At 37.3% G+C, this 16,132-nt stretch overlaps 1 protein-coding gene across 3 annotated transcripts in view; it reads left to right on the top strand.

Moving 5' to 3' along the window:
• The window catches only part of DOCK4 (dedicator of cytokinesis 4), a 254,671-nt gene that overhangs the window by 166,601 nt on the left and 71,938 nt on the right, over window positions 1-16,132 (top strand). For all 3 annotated transcript variants that reach the window (XM_054197685.1, XM_054197676.1, XM_054197691.1), the window contains 7 exons: window positions 2,173-2,270; window positions 2,376-2,459; window positions 2,553-2,653; window positions 3,381-3,462; window positions 4,499-4,669; window positions 6,119-6,311; window positions 14,274-14,401. In XM_054197685.1, coding sequence (XP_054053660.1) covers window positions 2,173-2,270; window positions 2,376-2,459; window positions 2,553-2,653; window positions 3,381-3,462; window positions 4,499-4,669; window positions 6,119-6,311; window positions 14,274-14,401 — 857 coding nt within the window. The remainder of the gene's footprint in view (window positions 1-2,172; window positions 2,271-2,375; window positions 2,460-2,552; window positions 2,654-3,380; window positions 3,463-4,498; window positions 4,670-6,118; window positions 6,312-14,273; window positions 14,402-16,132) is intronic.

Genomic DNA, 16,132 nt, shown 5'->3' with positions numbered 1-16,132 from the left:
TTGTTCAATGTTATGAAAGACAGAAATATTACTTCATTTTTTGTTGTGGGAGAGAGGAGCTTTCCTGGAGCAAACTTGGAAAGAAATGACACAAAGATGGATGTGGCTCAAATGTTACTTGAGTGTGAAAACGTTCTGTGGTAGAAAGCACCCAAACAGTTGCTGAACCAAGAGGAAAACTTGCTTATTAGCTTCTTAGTTTGATAAGTATTGAGGACATTTCAGAAGAACTGGACCTTTCTGAGATAATGCTGGACAGTGATCAACTACACAGGACAGAACTTCAGCTTACACTGAGAGAATGGGTGGACAGTGGTTTTCTGCTTCAAACGGCCAGGCTTTGAGAAACTTGAAAAAGCTGGTTAGTGAAACGTGGAAGTAGTAAACTTGAATGTAAAGGAGCTTTGGGATTTATTTAACTCAACGGTTCAAAAATATGTGGAACTTTTACTGAATACAACTTGAAAGGAGTGCTGCAGACCTGAACGAGTGAGTCATGGGCAGAAAATGTGAGGAGCAAGCAGAGAACCTGCAACAGAAGGGAGAAAAATAACAGCAACGTGTCAGAGTTCAGCAAAGGTCAGGATCAAGTGAAAACTGCTGAAAAGCCAGGCCAGGTTTGCGAAACTCTATTTTAGGGCATTGAATGCTATGGGACATGAAATTCCCAATCTCATAGCAAGCTGGTTTTTTTTAGTACATCTCTGAAGCTGAAAGCAGTGATGTATGACCGAAGAGCAATAAATATAGTACTTACATTTAAGACAGGTGGAAGAACAGATATGTTAACTGGACCATCACTTTCCGATGAATTTTATGCAAGTATTTACAAGAAATCATGGATGAAAAAATGGACACATAGCTAAATGGAATGTTCTGTAAGACGGCTTTATCAAAGCATATCATGCCAGAATAAACTTCTTAATCTTTCTTTTCAAAGTTTTTTATTATTATTATTCAGAGGAAACATAGCATATCTAAACCATCTGGACTTCAATAACACACCGCATAGCAAATTAGAAAAGATACAGATTAGAATAAGAATTTTAAAACTGGTAAATAAAGGCTAAAAGGGAACTAGCAGTTTGCACTGCAGTGGAAGGAATTTCCTTCCTGACTGGGAAGAAAATACTGCTAGATCTGAAGAATTAGGCCTTGGATTGATCTCTTTTTTTAAAGGGGTGGAACGGGGTGGGGATGGGATTTACTTCACTAAAACCTGAGACACTAGAGAGCCTATTAATGAAATTTGCTGCTAATAGGTAGTTGAAAGGGCTCCTTGGTTGAGAGGGACAAAATCAAAATATGATACAGGCAAAGCAAGGTAACTTTGATTTGAATAATTAGTAAGAAAGAGTAGAAATTAGACCAAAAGTAACGGTACAAAAGGCAGGATCATACCTTCATGGAGACTCTGGGGGATTCTGCTGTAGCCAGGGAGCTGAACAGGGTTAAGCAGGAGAAAGACCTATTTGTGTCACCAATACGATGTATCTAAAAAACCCCTCCAATTCTAGAACATGTGTGTCAGGTGTTTACAGCAGAAATATGACCATGCTAATGGTATAGAAAACAGTGATGTAATCTCACCTGTAAGGTAGTTGCCATTGTGGTCAAGAAAGCTGAAGGAGAATGAATTAAAACTGGAGAAAGTACAAAGACGCTCACGTGTGTTTCAGCTTAAAGAGTTGATTTTTCAGAAGATATTGTGTTGCTTATTAATAAAGCAGGATCTTAGAGGCATTGTCTTTGTTCTCTAAAAAGACATAGGAAGATCAGTATTTTAAATATATTCAAACCAGCAATGTAGGAGACTATTGCTATCTGTCAGAGGACGGCTCTAGAAGGCATCCTTCAATGGGACGAGAGACAGCAGAATAATTACTTTTCTTAAGATGGTAGTTGATAAATGTCTGAACAAGATTGCATGATACAGTTGCCACAGGGGACTGATTTTAATGGCCCAGTACTGTGTTCTTATGTTTCTATTGGTGGAGCAACTAGGGGATGGAATTAAAGTTTGTTGTTGGGCAGATCATATTATAGCAAATCTTGAGATGTTTTCTTTTGTTTTGATGATGCCAAGTTCTGCTGAGTGGACTGTAATAGTAGAATTTAAAAGCTGAAATGCTTCTTTGCTTCCAACTTTAATCTTGCATTTTGTTTTTGCAGGAGATATGCTTGACCTTCTGAAATGGAGAACCCACCCAGACAAAATTGCAGGTTGCCTCTCAAAATTAAAAGAGATTGATGGTTCAGAAATAGTGAAGGTATATACCTTTCTATCCTTTTAGATAATATGAGGGAAATAACGTATTTGAATGTCACAAAACCACCTATTTAATAACAAACTGTCTCTTATTTTCTCCAATCAGTTTCTTCAAGATACACTAGACACTTTATTTGGGATTTTAGATGAAAACTCTCAAAAATATGGATCAAAAGTATTTGATTGTTTGGTAAGTTTTATTTTGTGATGATGCTTAACACTATTTAAGAACTAAGTAAAAAAAAAAAAGTTTGTTTTTTTTTCTTTTTCCCCTCACATTTAGGTTCACATAATAAATTTGCTGCAGGACAGCAAGTTTCACCACTTTAAGCCAGTAATGGACACTTACATTGAAAGTCATTTTGCAGGAGCGCTTGCATACAGGTGAAGTCTGTACTTTTTCTATTTGATTTGAATACTGACAGTTATTTGTAAACTAAGCAGAATCAATCATTAGGCTAAATTAAATGGTAGCGTTTGAAATAAGATGCAATGCTTGTACGAATGCCCAGATGTAGGCCGTTAAAAAAAGAGTAAAGTAACTTTAAGTTACCCGAAAGCTTACTTGCTAACGCTCTAACATTGGCTTCATTTTTAAATCTTTTTCTTCAGTGGATTTCTTTATTTGAATTACTTTGAAAAACACAGGAGCCTTAACATCATCCAGCTGCAACTGTGTTCACTGCCTGTAGAGCAGTGCCCTAACAAGTATCACTTCCTCTGCCGTGCTCCCCTTATTTATGTGCTACCTCGACTTCCATTAAAACCAATGCACTTTAATGAGACTGCAAACCAATGCATGGAATAGCAGGGGTAGTCCACGCTGGCGGGGACTTTTATGGTTTAACCGAGCTTGTGTATCGCTGTCAAAATCATTCTACTGCATATGTAATGCTGGTATTATTTCCCGTTCGTCAGAAATCTACTAGGTGGCTTTCAGCAGACTGAAAATTAAGTGTAACATTGAGCCTGTAGTGATTAGTGAAATCTAGTTATATCTTTTTTATTTTGTCAGTGTTTCTCATGTGACAGCTATGGGTTTGCATTTTAAATGCAAAGTTAACCCTTCTCCCACTGGTGTGTTATAATATTTTCTCATGTGGTATTCTAGAGATCTTATAAAAGTACTAAAGTGGCATATTGATCGAGTCACTGAAGTGGAGCTGCACGAGCACATACAGGAAGTACTAAAGGTAATAAGAATCGTTGAAGGCAATTATATATTTGAATGATGTATTTGTAGAGTACCAGCAGGCTCAACTTACAAAATGAAGCAAAGTAGGTACAAATGATGGAATGGTAGTACTAATTCTAGGGAGCTGCGGACTTTTTCAGCACAGTCAGTCTATTCATCTCTCTCTTTGTAACTAAGCCTATCCATGGAGCTTACTACCAGCAGAGTCTGGAGCTCTATGTTCCTTACTGAGTGAGCATATACATGAGCAGGAGGTAGATCTAAGAAATCAAATGCGGATTGCATTGGTGGTATTAGCATCTGTTGCATAACTGAATCTAAATGGCAGACCTGCATGCTGACTTAAGGGTTCAATCCTGACACTGGGGAATTCTACTCTACACCTGAAAAAGGTGATTTTGGTTGCTCATTTGCCCCGTTTTGTACCATCAACAGAGCACAGCGTGGAGTCAGGTTGAGTTGTACAACACAATAATCCCATTTGGGACAGGTGCTACAGTCTGTAAATAAAATATCAATGTGCTTTTCTATGCTGCTGTTAATTTAGGCATCTTGCTAATAAGAAAGGGGTGTATGTTTAATTTACGTTCCAACAGCTTTGCAACTTAATTTAAGCTTTTTTTTTATATATATATATATTATTTGGTTAGCATTCAACAGGAAAACAACTTTTAACAGGAAGAGAAATTCCAAGAACAGCTCAAAAGTTTGAGCCTACTTCTTATATTGTATGTTCGTGCAATGTTTCCGTAGCCAAAGACATGCAAGGGATGGGGAAAGGGGCAGTGCTGAGATTTTTGCAGTTTTTCATGTGTGCTCCCTGGTTTGTAGAGATTGTGAGAGGCAAGGGAGGAGCTTTTCTGCATATGTGCTTTTGAAATGTTAGTGTTTCAATAGAAAGATTTGCCAGAATTAAATAACATGGTGTCCTGTTTCAGGTCCTTGTCATTATTTGAATGATATAATCAATGTGTGTGTTCTATTTAATGACCTTGTCTATTTTTATGAGTTATCTCTGATTTTGACATCCGTAGGCCCAGGAATATATCTTTAAGTATATAGTTCAGTCTCGAAGGTTATTCTCTATTGCCACTGGTGGACAAAATGAGGAGGAATTTCGCTGCTGTATTCAAGAGCTTCTTATGTCAGTACGCTTCTTCCTTTCCCAAGAGAGCAAAGGAGCTAGTGCTTTATCCCAACTACAAGTAAGTTTTCAGGAGCACCTTACTTATTGCCACCTAAAACATCCATTATAGAAAATGTATGCATGTCCTTACCTGTATTCCCAGGAAAGAAAATGTGGTTTTGCTAGAGCAAAATGTCCATTTTCAGCTCATCCTCATACCTTTTGTCCTACAGTGTGAAATTTTCATACCAGCAGCTTCTAAATATGCTTGGTGTAGATAATCCTAAATCTAATATTTAATTTTGAATTATAATTGTGTCATAATTATAATAATTATATTGCTGGATACAAATAAAGTAATTTCTCTGTTTTGGGCATTTTACAGCTTAGTTTAACCACATTGGAACTGAAGAATTTGAGCCATACAAAAGACTATCAGCTTTCATGCTTTACAGAAAACTTTTAAGTCTTGGTGAACTGGACGTTTTAATGCTCAGCTGGTATCTTTATTTCAATTGAGACTACTAAAATTGTCTAGAGGCAAAAGACACAGAAGATAGTTCTCTACATTAAGTGCCATGGATTTACCAACTTCTACAGTTTGTAGATATGCCGTCCTCTCCCCCTGTTTCTGTAACCAGAGGTGTTTAAGACCCGTTAAGAATTATTAATTTCTTAAGCTCTGTAGAAAATTGTTCTTCCAAGAAAATGGCAAATCACAGAGAACAGAGTAGGCAGGTGGTTCTTCGATCTCATATCATGTAAGCAGGTGGAATGAAAAGATAATATCAAAATGCTATAAACAACTGCATTAGGAGTTCTTCAGTATCTTTAACCTTGCGTGTCACCTGTTCTGACACCGGTGTGAAGAAGGTCTGAGGTATGTGTAGCTTTTCTCAGTCAGCAGGATTTGGTGAGGAAGAAGGGAATGTCAGTTCTAGCTTCCTTTCTCTGGCATCGCCCTCCTTTCTTTTCCAGTGTTCTGTTTCCATATTCATTATACTCACCAATGACTTTCCCCTATTTTAGGGTTGTTGAAGTGAACCAAGGCTGCCAGTGCTGTCTCACTCAAAAATAAAAGTGTTCATTATTTGAAAAATGGAAGATAGGGAGGCTGTTATATTACTTATCTAAAGCAAAGCAAACCAGAGCAACTCCACTCAAGTATTTTTGTTCTGATATCTGCTGGCTTCTGTTATCCTTCTAAAAATTTCCTTTCGCATAGATCGTGAAGAATCTGTAAAGTATAAATATTTTTGTTCTAAGTTCAACTTTATACGTTCACTTTGTCCTGGGAGAAATGAATTGGATAAAGCTTAAAGGAAAATAGTCACAAGTGTAAGCCCATTAATGAATGTGAGGATATTTCTTCTGAAAATATGACCATGTTTAAAGCTACTAACTACCCTTGAAATGTAAAACCGGGCATTTTTCTACAGTTACTTAGATTTCTATGGTTATTTAAATTCTATAAATGTCAAAACTATACTGCAAGATCTGACTGTCCATTTTTGCCCTTTTCCTCTAGGCCGTGTTTCTCAGCTCATTCCCATCGGTGTACTCTGAACTTTTGAAGCTCTTTGATGTAAGAGAAGTGGCCAATTTGGTTCACGATGCTCTGGGCAGCTTGCCAACAGTCATGCATGGGGATGAGTCCCTTCAAGCTGTTAAACTGCAGAGTATTGGGAAGACTGTAGAGAGTCACCTGTACACTAACCCAGGTAAGGTTACCCTGGGCTGCCTCCAGATAAGGAACTCAAATTGTGTCCTTGGTACACAGGCCAGCAGGTGCTAAAGGGGATAGTGTCGCTCAGAGCAGTGCTTCCTAAGGAACGATTCTTGAAGCACTGCTCTGCACAAGCTGCTCATTTACAAAAATACAGTTGGTTAAATTTAGTGGTTTCGGTTTTAGAGACAAAGACTCTTAAAATATAGTTTTGTTTTGATCTACTACTGGCAGGATGTCTGTGAAGAAAGTTTGCTTTATACTTTTTAAGTAATTATAAAGGAAAAAGCTTTACTAAATTGTTTTGTTTTTTTCTTTTTCTCCTTTGGGGGCAGTTCAGCAAACAGATTGTCACCTATCCGTTCGATCTTATTTGTGTAACTCTTGCTAGTTCAGCATTTTCAATCCTCCGTTTCTTAAAGTAGCATAAAAGTCTACACAAATGCAAGTGATAGTTGGTGCATAAAGTGTATAACAACATAGTCAATTGCTATGCAGAAGAACAAACTGCTGTGTAGTGGTGAGCCTGACACTCTTTTTGTATTCTAAGTGAAACCCATAGAAATGAGCAAATATTAAATTTGAGATGAACTAATTTTGAAAGAAAAGAATTCAAATAGAAGAGATTTTAAGAATTCTAGTAAGTGTTAATTTACTCACGAAAAGCCCTCTTGAGAGCTGTTTCGATATTGGCTGATGGAGTTCAGTAGAAACAGTAACTTTTACCTTCTAAGGCATTCAAGATAAACACATTACAATGATGAAGGCTCTGCAAAAAACACCAGGATATGAATAAATATTTTGAGATGCTGCAAAATAAAGGAAGACATCTTGAAACATTTTTTTAAATGCTTTCAGTGATTGTACTTTAAAAATATGAGCTCAAAGAAATGGGTAAGAAGTATTGGATCCTGGCTACTTTGCTTCATTCTGGTTGCAAAACCCTTTCCCATGTGAGCCTCCATGGCGGTCCTTTCCAGAACAGTGAGCTCTCCCTACAGCTGATTGATCACACCTTTGGTGCTCTGGGTGGAGCAGTCTTAAGGATGCTCTAAATTACGTTTTTCATTTTCCAAACTACTTAGGGACCAGGTATCATCGTTGCCATTTTCCTCTCATTATCTTGGTTAGGTCAGCCTAACCAGAAGATCGAAATGAATGCATGTAATTCGAGTTATTTAATGCCATGTGAGGGACTCCTGGGGACTTCCTTGAATTTGTAAATCTACTTTCAGCCTTATGACAGTTTTTGTTTGATTCCTTTTGTAAAAGTGTTATTTTTCTATTCAAATCCCGTTTCATTATTAAGAAGTAATATGAGTTGGTTTGGCTATAAAAGCAATGAAAATTAGAAAATTACATGTTAAATTTTACATGGAGTGCGGGTTATATACAAATAGAATCTAAATTTCTTAGACCTCAGGGAAACTGTTGTGAAAGACATCAGGCAGTAGAATAAGCTCCCAATGTCCATGATAGGAAGCTCAGGCAAACAATTGTACAGTTGTCATTAAGCTGAAGGGTCTTGTGGAGATAAGCAGCTTGGTCTCTTTGCCCTTAATGTTTTATCTCTTTAAAATACAAAAATATAAGTAGACTTTCCCTCAGTCAATCCCTAGAAGGAAGTCCTTTTAAAAATCCTCTTGGGAACATAAATATTGCGCTCAGCTATGTTAATGTGCAGAGTAAACAGTACATCCTAATGTGAAGTTGAGCCTTGCTGCTGTGAAAATAATTGATTTCTGTCTCCCAGATGAAGTTGACGAGCGCTGCAAGCTGCAGTGTTAGCTAACACATTGGAATAGATGGAATGCAGGAAATATCTATTTATTCAAATGTCTAGAAATGAGGAGGGCACTTCTTAGATAATATTTTCTGTTATCTGGAGCTTGCTTGGAAACAAGCGAGAGTAGTTTAGCATGGGAGTTTTACGCATTTTGTGCTGCAAGGGCCTGAACAACTACCATTAGCTCCCACCGCTGCAGAAATCAACAGACATGAAAGCTATGCTTTTGCTAAAATTGGGAAATATATTTGGTATATCGTTGAAAACAGAAATATCAGACATAAAAGGGGTTGATGTAAGGTGCCCAAGCACGGGTGTTTAGTACAATTTCAGATGTATTTGATGCATCTGGTCTCTACCTGTCTCTCTAGAGAATGCAGGTTATATATCGTACTTACTGATCATGTGTGGATAGGATGTCTGAAATGGCTCTGTATTGAGGTTTTGGTATAGCTTGCTTAGACCCTTTTTCCATTTCAGTGATTTTAAACTTCAGCTCTTCCCATAGGTCGCAACTACAGCGACGTTAAAAGGTGTCAACAGCAGTTAACTGCCTAGCCCCTATGAAAAAGTTAGTAGGGGTTAAGGCCTTACTTTACTTCTGTTTTTTCGTGTTTACTTCTGTATCTTTGTAGTACACTACATTGGTTGTCTAAAAAGAAACAGATGACAGTTTTCCTGCTGATAAAGACTATCAGTATTTATTTCCTCTTGGCCTTTTTTCCAGTCTCCTGGTATTTTGGGTGTAACTCTTTGGACGCATCCCTGTTGATGCTTGTAGAATGGCCAAATTGATGACCCACATATGCCTGTACCCAGATGATTTTCTACCTTTGTCATTTCTGATACATCAGTAGTTTAGCACTCGTTTGCTGTCTTTTTTGCATTAATTATTATTATAGCTTGCTTTGGGGAAGAGTTAGATCTGTTTTGCTGGGAAGAGTTAAGGACAATAAGAGAAACACATCTGAAATCATGTCCTTCCTGACATGGTTAAACAGCAGATATCAGAACACCAATAATTTTTTTTTACTCTAAGGGCAATATTTGATCTTGCAAATTCAATAGCTATGAAAACATGAGGTGTGTAAGTCTAGGTTTCTTCCTCCAAAGAGGATGAATTTTCTTGGAATCACCACTGATCAAACACATCAGTTACCAGGAGAGAGATTACATTAGTAAGTAAAGTCCTAATAAAAGAAAACTCCGCATTGATAAAGCCTGTATCTTAGCCCAGTTATAATCTGTGGCGCAGCTCTTTACCACATGGAGAATGTTCTTACAAGGCAAGAAACTTTGTGTCTTCCCAAAATATGAGGATTTGGACCCCGATGCAAGAGTAGCTGGGTAGGACAAAGGCAGCCTGTTGAAAACAAATAGAGGAGGGGTTTAATTCTCTGACCGTTTACACTATAGATATCATATGGTGTATGGTATCTTTATATGATATGTATAAGTATTATGAAGCTAGGAAAAATCCTGAGTTGGTGTTTTAAAGACATCTTAATGTGTTCATTTTATTTAATTCATTTCATGTGTGAAGTTTTATGTATTTGGCTTATATATAGCTTATCCCTTACCTGTTTTTTATTGTTTTCCTTATTTTACACTGAAATCCACTATTAATAGATTAGAAAAGTGATAATTATCTATTTGTTTTCTTTCAGAGATTGACTGCTTCCCTCAGTCTGTCTCTGTGAATAAGTTCACCTAAGAATTGCATCCTGTATCTCACAGGAGAACGTACGTGTAGGAAATTATATGTTTCAATAGCCATTTAGAGATGAAAATCTGACAGAATCAGTGAGAATAATTTAATATCTTTGAACTGCCTCACGGAAAGGATGTTGTTACATGTTAGACTTCATATGGAAATGAAAAAAAAAGCTGTTAACAAGTTCAGGAAAAGATACCATTAACTGGTAAGGAGGTTTAGTTCTAAAAGCTAGGTGTTATGATTTCCCTCTTATTCCATCGTTTTTTCAAAAGACTCAAAACTTCTCTTTAATGAGACTTGTAAGATATCTCAGTAATCACTGCAAGCTAATTAATTGCTATAAAAATGCAAAAAGCCTATCAATATTGAAATTGTTAATACAAATCCTGGATTAAATTTAGTTAAAATACATTAAACTTTACATGTTAACATGGATTTGAGGGGGAAAAAAAAAAAAGTATTTTTTTCAAAACATTAAGGTTTTACACATTGATCCATAGTACTGCTTTCAAGTACTCCAGTATCTTTTTCAGATTAATTGGTATTTCTTAATTTCTCTTCTATACCAATATACTGTTCTTTGGAGTTCTTTGTGTATGTATACTTCTGTACACACCTGTGGGGACATGTATGTATGTATATTGCATACAAAAATTCGACCTTTATTAGTACCTCTATAGCGGAGAGCAGAAAATATTTTGCAAAAGCTTTGCAAGTGATGCTTCACACCTGTGTCTCTTTCTTAGGCTAAAAGAGGACTTTCTCAGCCATACCTGTGTTTTGCTTCTGCACTTCAGGCAATTTTTTTCTTTCAACTGAAAACAGTTCCTCATGAAATTTTTGAAAGTTCTTCCAAACAAGGAGGCATAAATTGAATAGGTCCAAGTGAAACTATCAAAAAGAAGAACAACTTCCTTGCTTCTCACTGTTCAAGGAGAATGCTGTTTATTTGTTTAAAATGTTCAATTACGCTAATCCTTTTTCCAAGCAGGCTGAAGTTTTGCTCATCTGTTCTGATATAGTCACTGAAATGAATATCGTCTTCCTGAAATTAATCTTTAAAATACACCAGAATAAAGAAAGGGTTTTTTATATCTATGCAGGTGCTTTACCGCTAACCGAAAAGCAAGGGGGAAAGTTGTGCTGTGGGTTAAATATTAAATGTTAATGTAGCTTGCATAGGAAAGTCACCAGGATTGCCCAGAGTAGCCTGTCTTTCTAATTATGCCAAGCATGTACTTGAAAAGCTCCATGTCATGATTTTTTTCCTCTCTTTCTGTATAATATTTGTAAAGGGCAAGTATTAGCATTTTAAACAGTCAGCTAATTTGGCTTCCTGCACAGAAGAAAAATTAGGACAGTGAGTGACGGCTAAGAGTTCTGATTATTGCACCATTTCTTGCGCTCATTAATTTTTCTATATACAGTGGCTGACATTGCAGCTGACAATTTTTAAGAAAAAAAAAAAGTAACTCAAGACAAATGTTGTACACTACGTTCTCCAAACTTTCTCACATAATCCTTGGTTTGGCTGAGAGGTGAATGTGCCAGCTTTCCTTTTCTGTAACACCACTGTATCTCTCCACCTAAACGGGTCAAGACAGAGAGGTGTTTAGATTATGAATTTACAAGGAATATATCTAAAGCAGCGTTATATGTGGTGGTTAGTTCAGTAACAGACATTGTTCCCTCCCATGTACAGTTGCAAGTCATTAGAAAATGCTTCTTGCTAATCCGTTTGGTCTTGGTAAAACAAAGTTCCTGATTATTTTATGGAGCTTTTGCAAAAATGGGATACTTGAAACAGTTGAATGAGGATGCTCAGTTTTGTCTGAGGTGCTTCAGGTCATATATTATATGTAAGAATTGGCTATTTACAAGTCAAGTGTTGCTACAAGTAGATTCTCTGGACTTCAAAATGTAGTTCATAATGCTGTGCTTACATGTAAGCAGTGCACAGAGTAGTGGGCACCTCAGTAAAGGTAACAAATCCTCTGTGTGCTCATCAGGAAGCTGCCTAGAGTTAACCAAGACGAAACACCTAGGCACAGGGCTGCTCCTGTTTTCTCCTCGCCTTCTGGGCTGAGGGCTTTCAGTTGTAGCTGCAAGAGAAGACCTGCTGTCCTCAGAGGACCTATGGCCCAAAGGGTACGGCTCACGCCAGTGAAGTGTGAAAGAGCTACTGTAGCTTCTCTGGGACAGTTGTGGTGTTGAGTAGTGATTTGAGTGTTTGCCTGGGAATGGAAGACCAGGTTCAGTGCTCTGCCAGCCTGGATTCAGCTTCCTGAAGAGGAAGACAGTACCCCAAATGCAGAGCCATGGGCTGCTTTACACAGAGAACACTTCATCTCTTCTCTTGAAGATGGGTTACCAGTCAAGAATTCAGTATGTGTAAGGCCTATCACAAAGCAGGGAAAAGGAGCCATCCCCTGTAACCCGATGGTTAGGTCTTTTTGTAAGAATAGGTTAGGTCTTTTTTATAAGAATTTCACTTCAACTGAAGGCATTATCTCTATCTTTTCATCTATCACTAATTAATAAGCAGATTTAGGGGTGAGGATCAGAAGCTGGCACGTGCCTAACCAGACGTCTGCGTATTAGCCATCTTCCTGCCTGCTTTCCTTTTGACCCTATGGATCTTGCAGTGGATGGGTCAGTGGCAGCTGTGCACACTTGACATCTCAGACTATGTGGGGCAACGCTTTGCTGAGCTTCTGCTCTTCAGGTAGACAAAGAATCATAGAATCTTCATGGTTGGAAAGGACCTTTGAGATCATCGAGTCCAACCACACACACACACACAAAAAACCCCTACAATCTCTGTCACTAGAGCATGCCCTCAAGTGACAAATCTACACGTTTCTTAAATACCTCGAGAGATGGTGACTCAACCACCTCCCTGCCTGGTTGGTTTGGTTGAGACGCTTCTGCCCAGCTGCAGGCAGATGTGAACTCTCAGGCCACTCCTGACGAAAACCTGCCGAGGCACTGGCAGAAGCAAGCAGTCACTGGATAAAGGCTATTTGTTTCCCAGTTTTGGGTCTCAGTAGTACAGATTTTACATTCATTGATGACCTATTGCCATATAGTCTTTTTTTATATTTTTCTTCAATAGGAAGATATAGCAAAACACCTGAATAAATAATAAGCATGATACGCCCCTTTAAAAAGAGCGGGCAAGCCTTCTTTTTTTTGAAAACAAGAATATACTTAAATAGTGCATACAAATCAACTTGTCCATATGATTTGTCTTGTGTTATACAGACAATTACACAATGAAAACAAGGAAATAATAGAGAAAAACAAGACTAGTGCTATATTTCAGTGAGTTAAAGAAGCATTCAAGAAATAAAATCTCAGAATAAATCCATCTTCTTCTCCCTCCTGGAAAAACTAGAGTGAATATTTAAGAGGATAAAAAGTATTTATAGAAAGACTAGTCCATGGACAGTACCTGGTTGGCAAAATGATTTTAAAGGAGTAATTTTCCAGCTAGACAAACTCAGTTTTTAGGAAATAATTACATTAATGAACAAAGGAACTGGGTAGATGAATATATTTAGATAATGTAGTATATAATCATCATTAAAATTTTAATAGAGGAAATGATTCAAGTACATTTCTATGGGAACATAATTATGGCAAAGATCTAAAAACAACAAAATGAAAACAGATAACACCCATTCCATTTATCAAATTGTAAATAAGTGTTTAATGTGTTATCACAAGTGTAAGTATTAGGGCTCTTCCCATTTAACATCATCTTTAATTATAAGAAAAAGAAGCAAGAAAAAGTAGCATGTTAATGAACTTCTTGCATAATTTTGAGAGAATTCGGGACTGAAAATATCACCAAAGTGCTGCGTTTAGAAAATGAAGTAGAGGAAAGGAAAATCATTTTATGTAGACACCAGCGATCTAAATTTCTCATACTCAGTAGGAGTGAGGAATCTGGGAAAGTGAAAGTCCTGAAAGAAATATGTAGGTACTGCTTCTTTGTAAAGTGAACTCATTTTTAGAATAACGTAACTTCAAGATTAAATCTATTGTGGCATTGGCTTGCAAAAGGATCCCGTCACATGACAGGGAACTCTAGAGCATAATTTAACATTATTATGAATACAGATATTACTACGCTAAGTTTTTTTGCGTGACAGTTCAATAATTACTTAGAATTTTCTGTTATCTATAGTATATTCCACACAGTGGTGTTTTTCTCCACCCATGATGTGACATACTGACTTTCAGCATATTGTTTGTTCTTCAAATATTTGTTTTAGGATACTATGATTATGAAGTAAAAGCTTCTGCTTATCAAAAATGTTGGTTAAAGCAAGTAAAAGCTTCTGCTTATCAGAAATACCTTTTTGGACTGAAGATATATTTTATGTCTATATTAAAATTAAATTATTCTATGAGAAGCTCCTACTCATAGATTTTTTCCTTTTTTCCAGATTCTCGATATATTCTTCTTCCGGTAGTTTTACATCATCTCCACATGCATTTACAAGAGCAGAAGGACCTTATAATGTGTGCACGTATCCTTAGCAACATATTTTGCCTCATCAAGAAGAACAGCTCAGTAAGTAAACACCATGTGACATCCACAAGGTGTTGAACATCTTTATATGGCTCAATGACATTTAATGACACAAACTGGACCTTGACCAAGACCATTTTAAAGTGTTCTGTGTAGTGATTCTGCATAAGCATGTCATCTTGATTTCTCGTGAGCCATTTCTTCCCATGCAAGAGTATTTTAATTGTAGCGCATAGCGTTCTGCCAAGCTGTGACTCTTTTTGAGTGTTGTGTTGGACAGAAAGAAATGTCCGCTTTCTTTTAGAGGCATTTTCTGTTGTGGGCTGTTTAGTCAGAGAGGACACAGGGGTGATATAGGTAAATAGATTGATATGACTGTTGCAAGGGGGATTGCCCTTGGTTGTTAGTTGATAGACTTTGTGGCCAATTTCTGATGTTTGTATTTGCAAATTAATCTGTGAAAGCTACATTATGAGAGCTAGCTTAGATACGTGTATTGCAAATATGAAGATGGTGATAAGTTCTGACAGGAAAAGGGATATAAGATGATTAAAAGCAGACATTGCCTGTAGTTAGTGCAGTACATACATAACAAGGCCAGCATACATTACGTTGGAATGTGTTAGTGAGAACTGGTTTATGTGTTTCTCCATTTCATACCACTGTCAGCAATTAAAGTTGCTCCATCAGTGATTTGATAGGGACGTGGCGTGCGACTTTGGCCCCGTAACAACATTTTCATTGCAGCGGCTCCTGGATTAGTGTAATACCTCCTTACAAGATAAAGTGATAAAGCGTAGCTGTGGTTTTGGACTGGGGGAAAGGTTTACATGTCTGGTCTTAATTTCAGGAGATCTTTTATTTGGAGTCACCAAGGCAAAGATGTACACAATAACAAGTGGATGTCTACATAAAACTCTCTCCAGTGTTCAAGATATGCGGCTACTATTTTTAGTAGTCTTTGAGAGTATTAACTTAGTGACTTTGATATGATTTTTGTGGATCAGTTTAGAGCCTCATTCCTTCCATGGTAATCAAGATAATTTAGTGTTGACGGAGCAAGTGAATTTGCAGTCAGGCAACTTTGAAAATCAACGTTGTTGGCCATTCTAACAGTACTTTGTCCATGAATGCTCACAGTTGATACAGTTCCTAAATACACTGTATACTGTCTGCTTTTGTAAGTAGCAAAGTTAACATTGTTTGGTACTAGATGAAGTGACAGAGAAGCCGGCCATGACACTAGACTCATCTTGAGTCCAAACAGGAATTTTGAGTTTGTTACAAATCATATGCTTTGGGTGTGTAGGAAGCTGGAAGAAAAAAAAAAACACTCCTACACCTCGATGTCAGCAAAGTTGAATGATCTGTTTGTCAGCTGAGTTTTAGTTTGGTTGTGTGCATTTGATTATGAAGTGTTTCTTTCTGCAAAGAATTATCATCTTAAATTGTGGATAAAATCGCTCAGACTAAGATGGTGGTGTCTGCTGCAGTGGAGACAGAAAACATTGTTGAAGCAGAGAAAACACATTTCCATCTGAATTAAAAAGGAAAAGTAACTACAACTTGACTTCATCAAGTGTTTCCATGCATGTAATTGAGGTATCATGGTCTCTTTTGGCGGTGAATGCTTTGGTTCCTTTGTATCGATACTGCATACAAGCAGTTGTAGGCTTACAGAAATGACTAATTTGTTTGTGCTTCTCAGTTGATGGGAAACGATGTAGCTGGTCCTTACTGCGGAAGCAGGTCTTGAAGGTTGAGCACCATCTG

This window comes from Rissa tridactyla, chromosome 1, assembly GCF_028500815.1.
Source record: "Rissa tridactyla isolate bRisTri1 chromosome 1, bRisTri1.patW.cur.20221130, whole genome shotgun sequence".
Classification (NCBI taxonomy): domain Eukaryota; kingdom Metazoa; phylum Chordata; class Aves; order Charadriiformes; family Laridae; genus Rissa; species Rissa tridactyla.
Note: the sequence above shows the minus strand (reverse complement) of the source record. Positions and strands in the feature narration are given on the sequence as shown.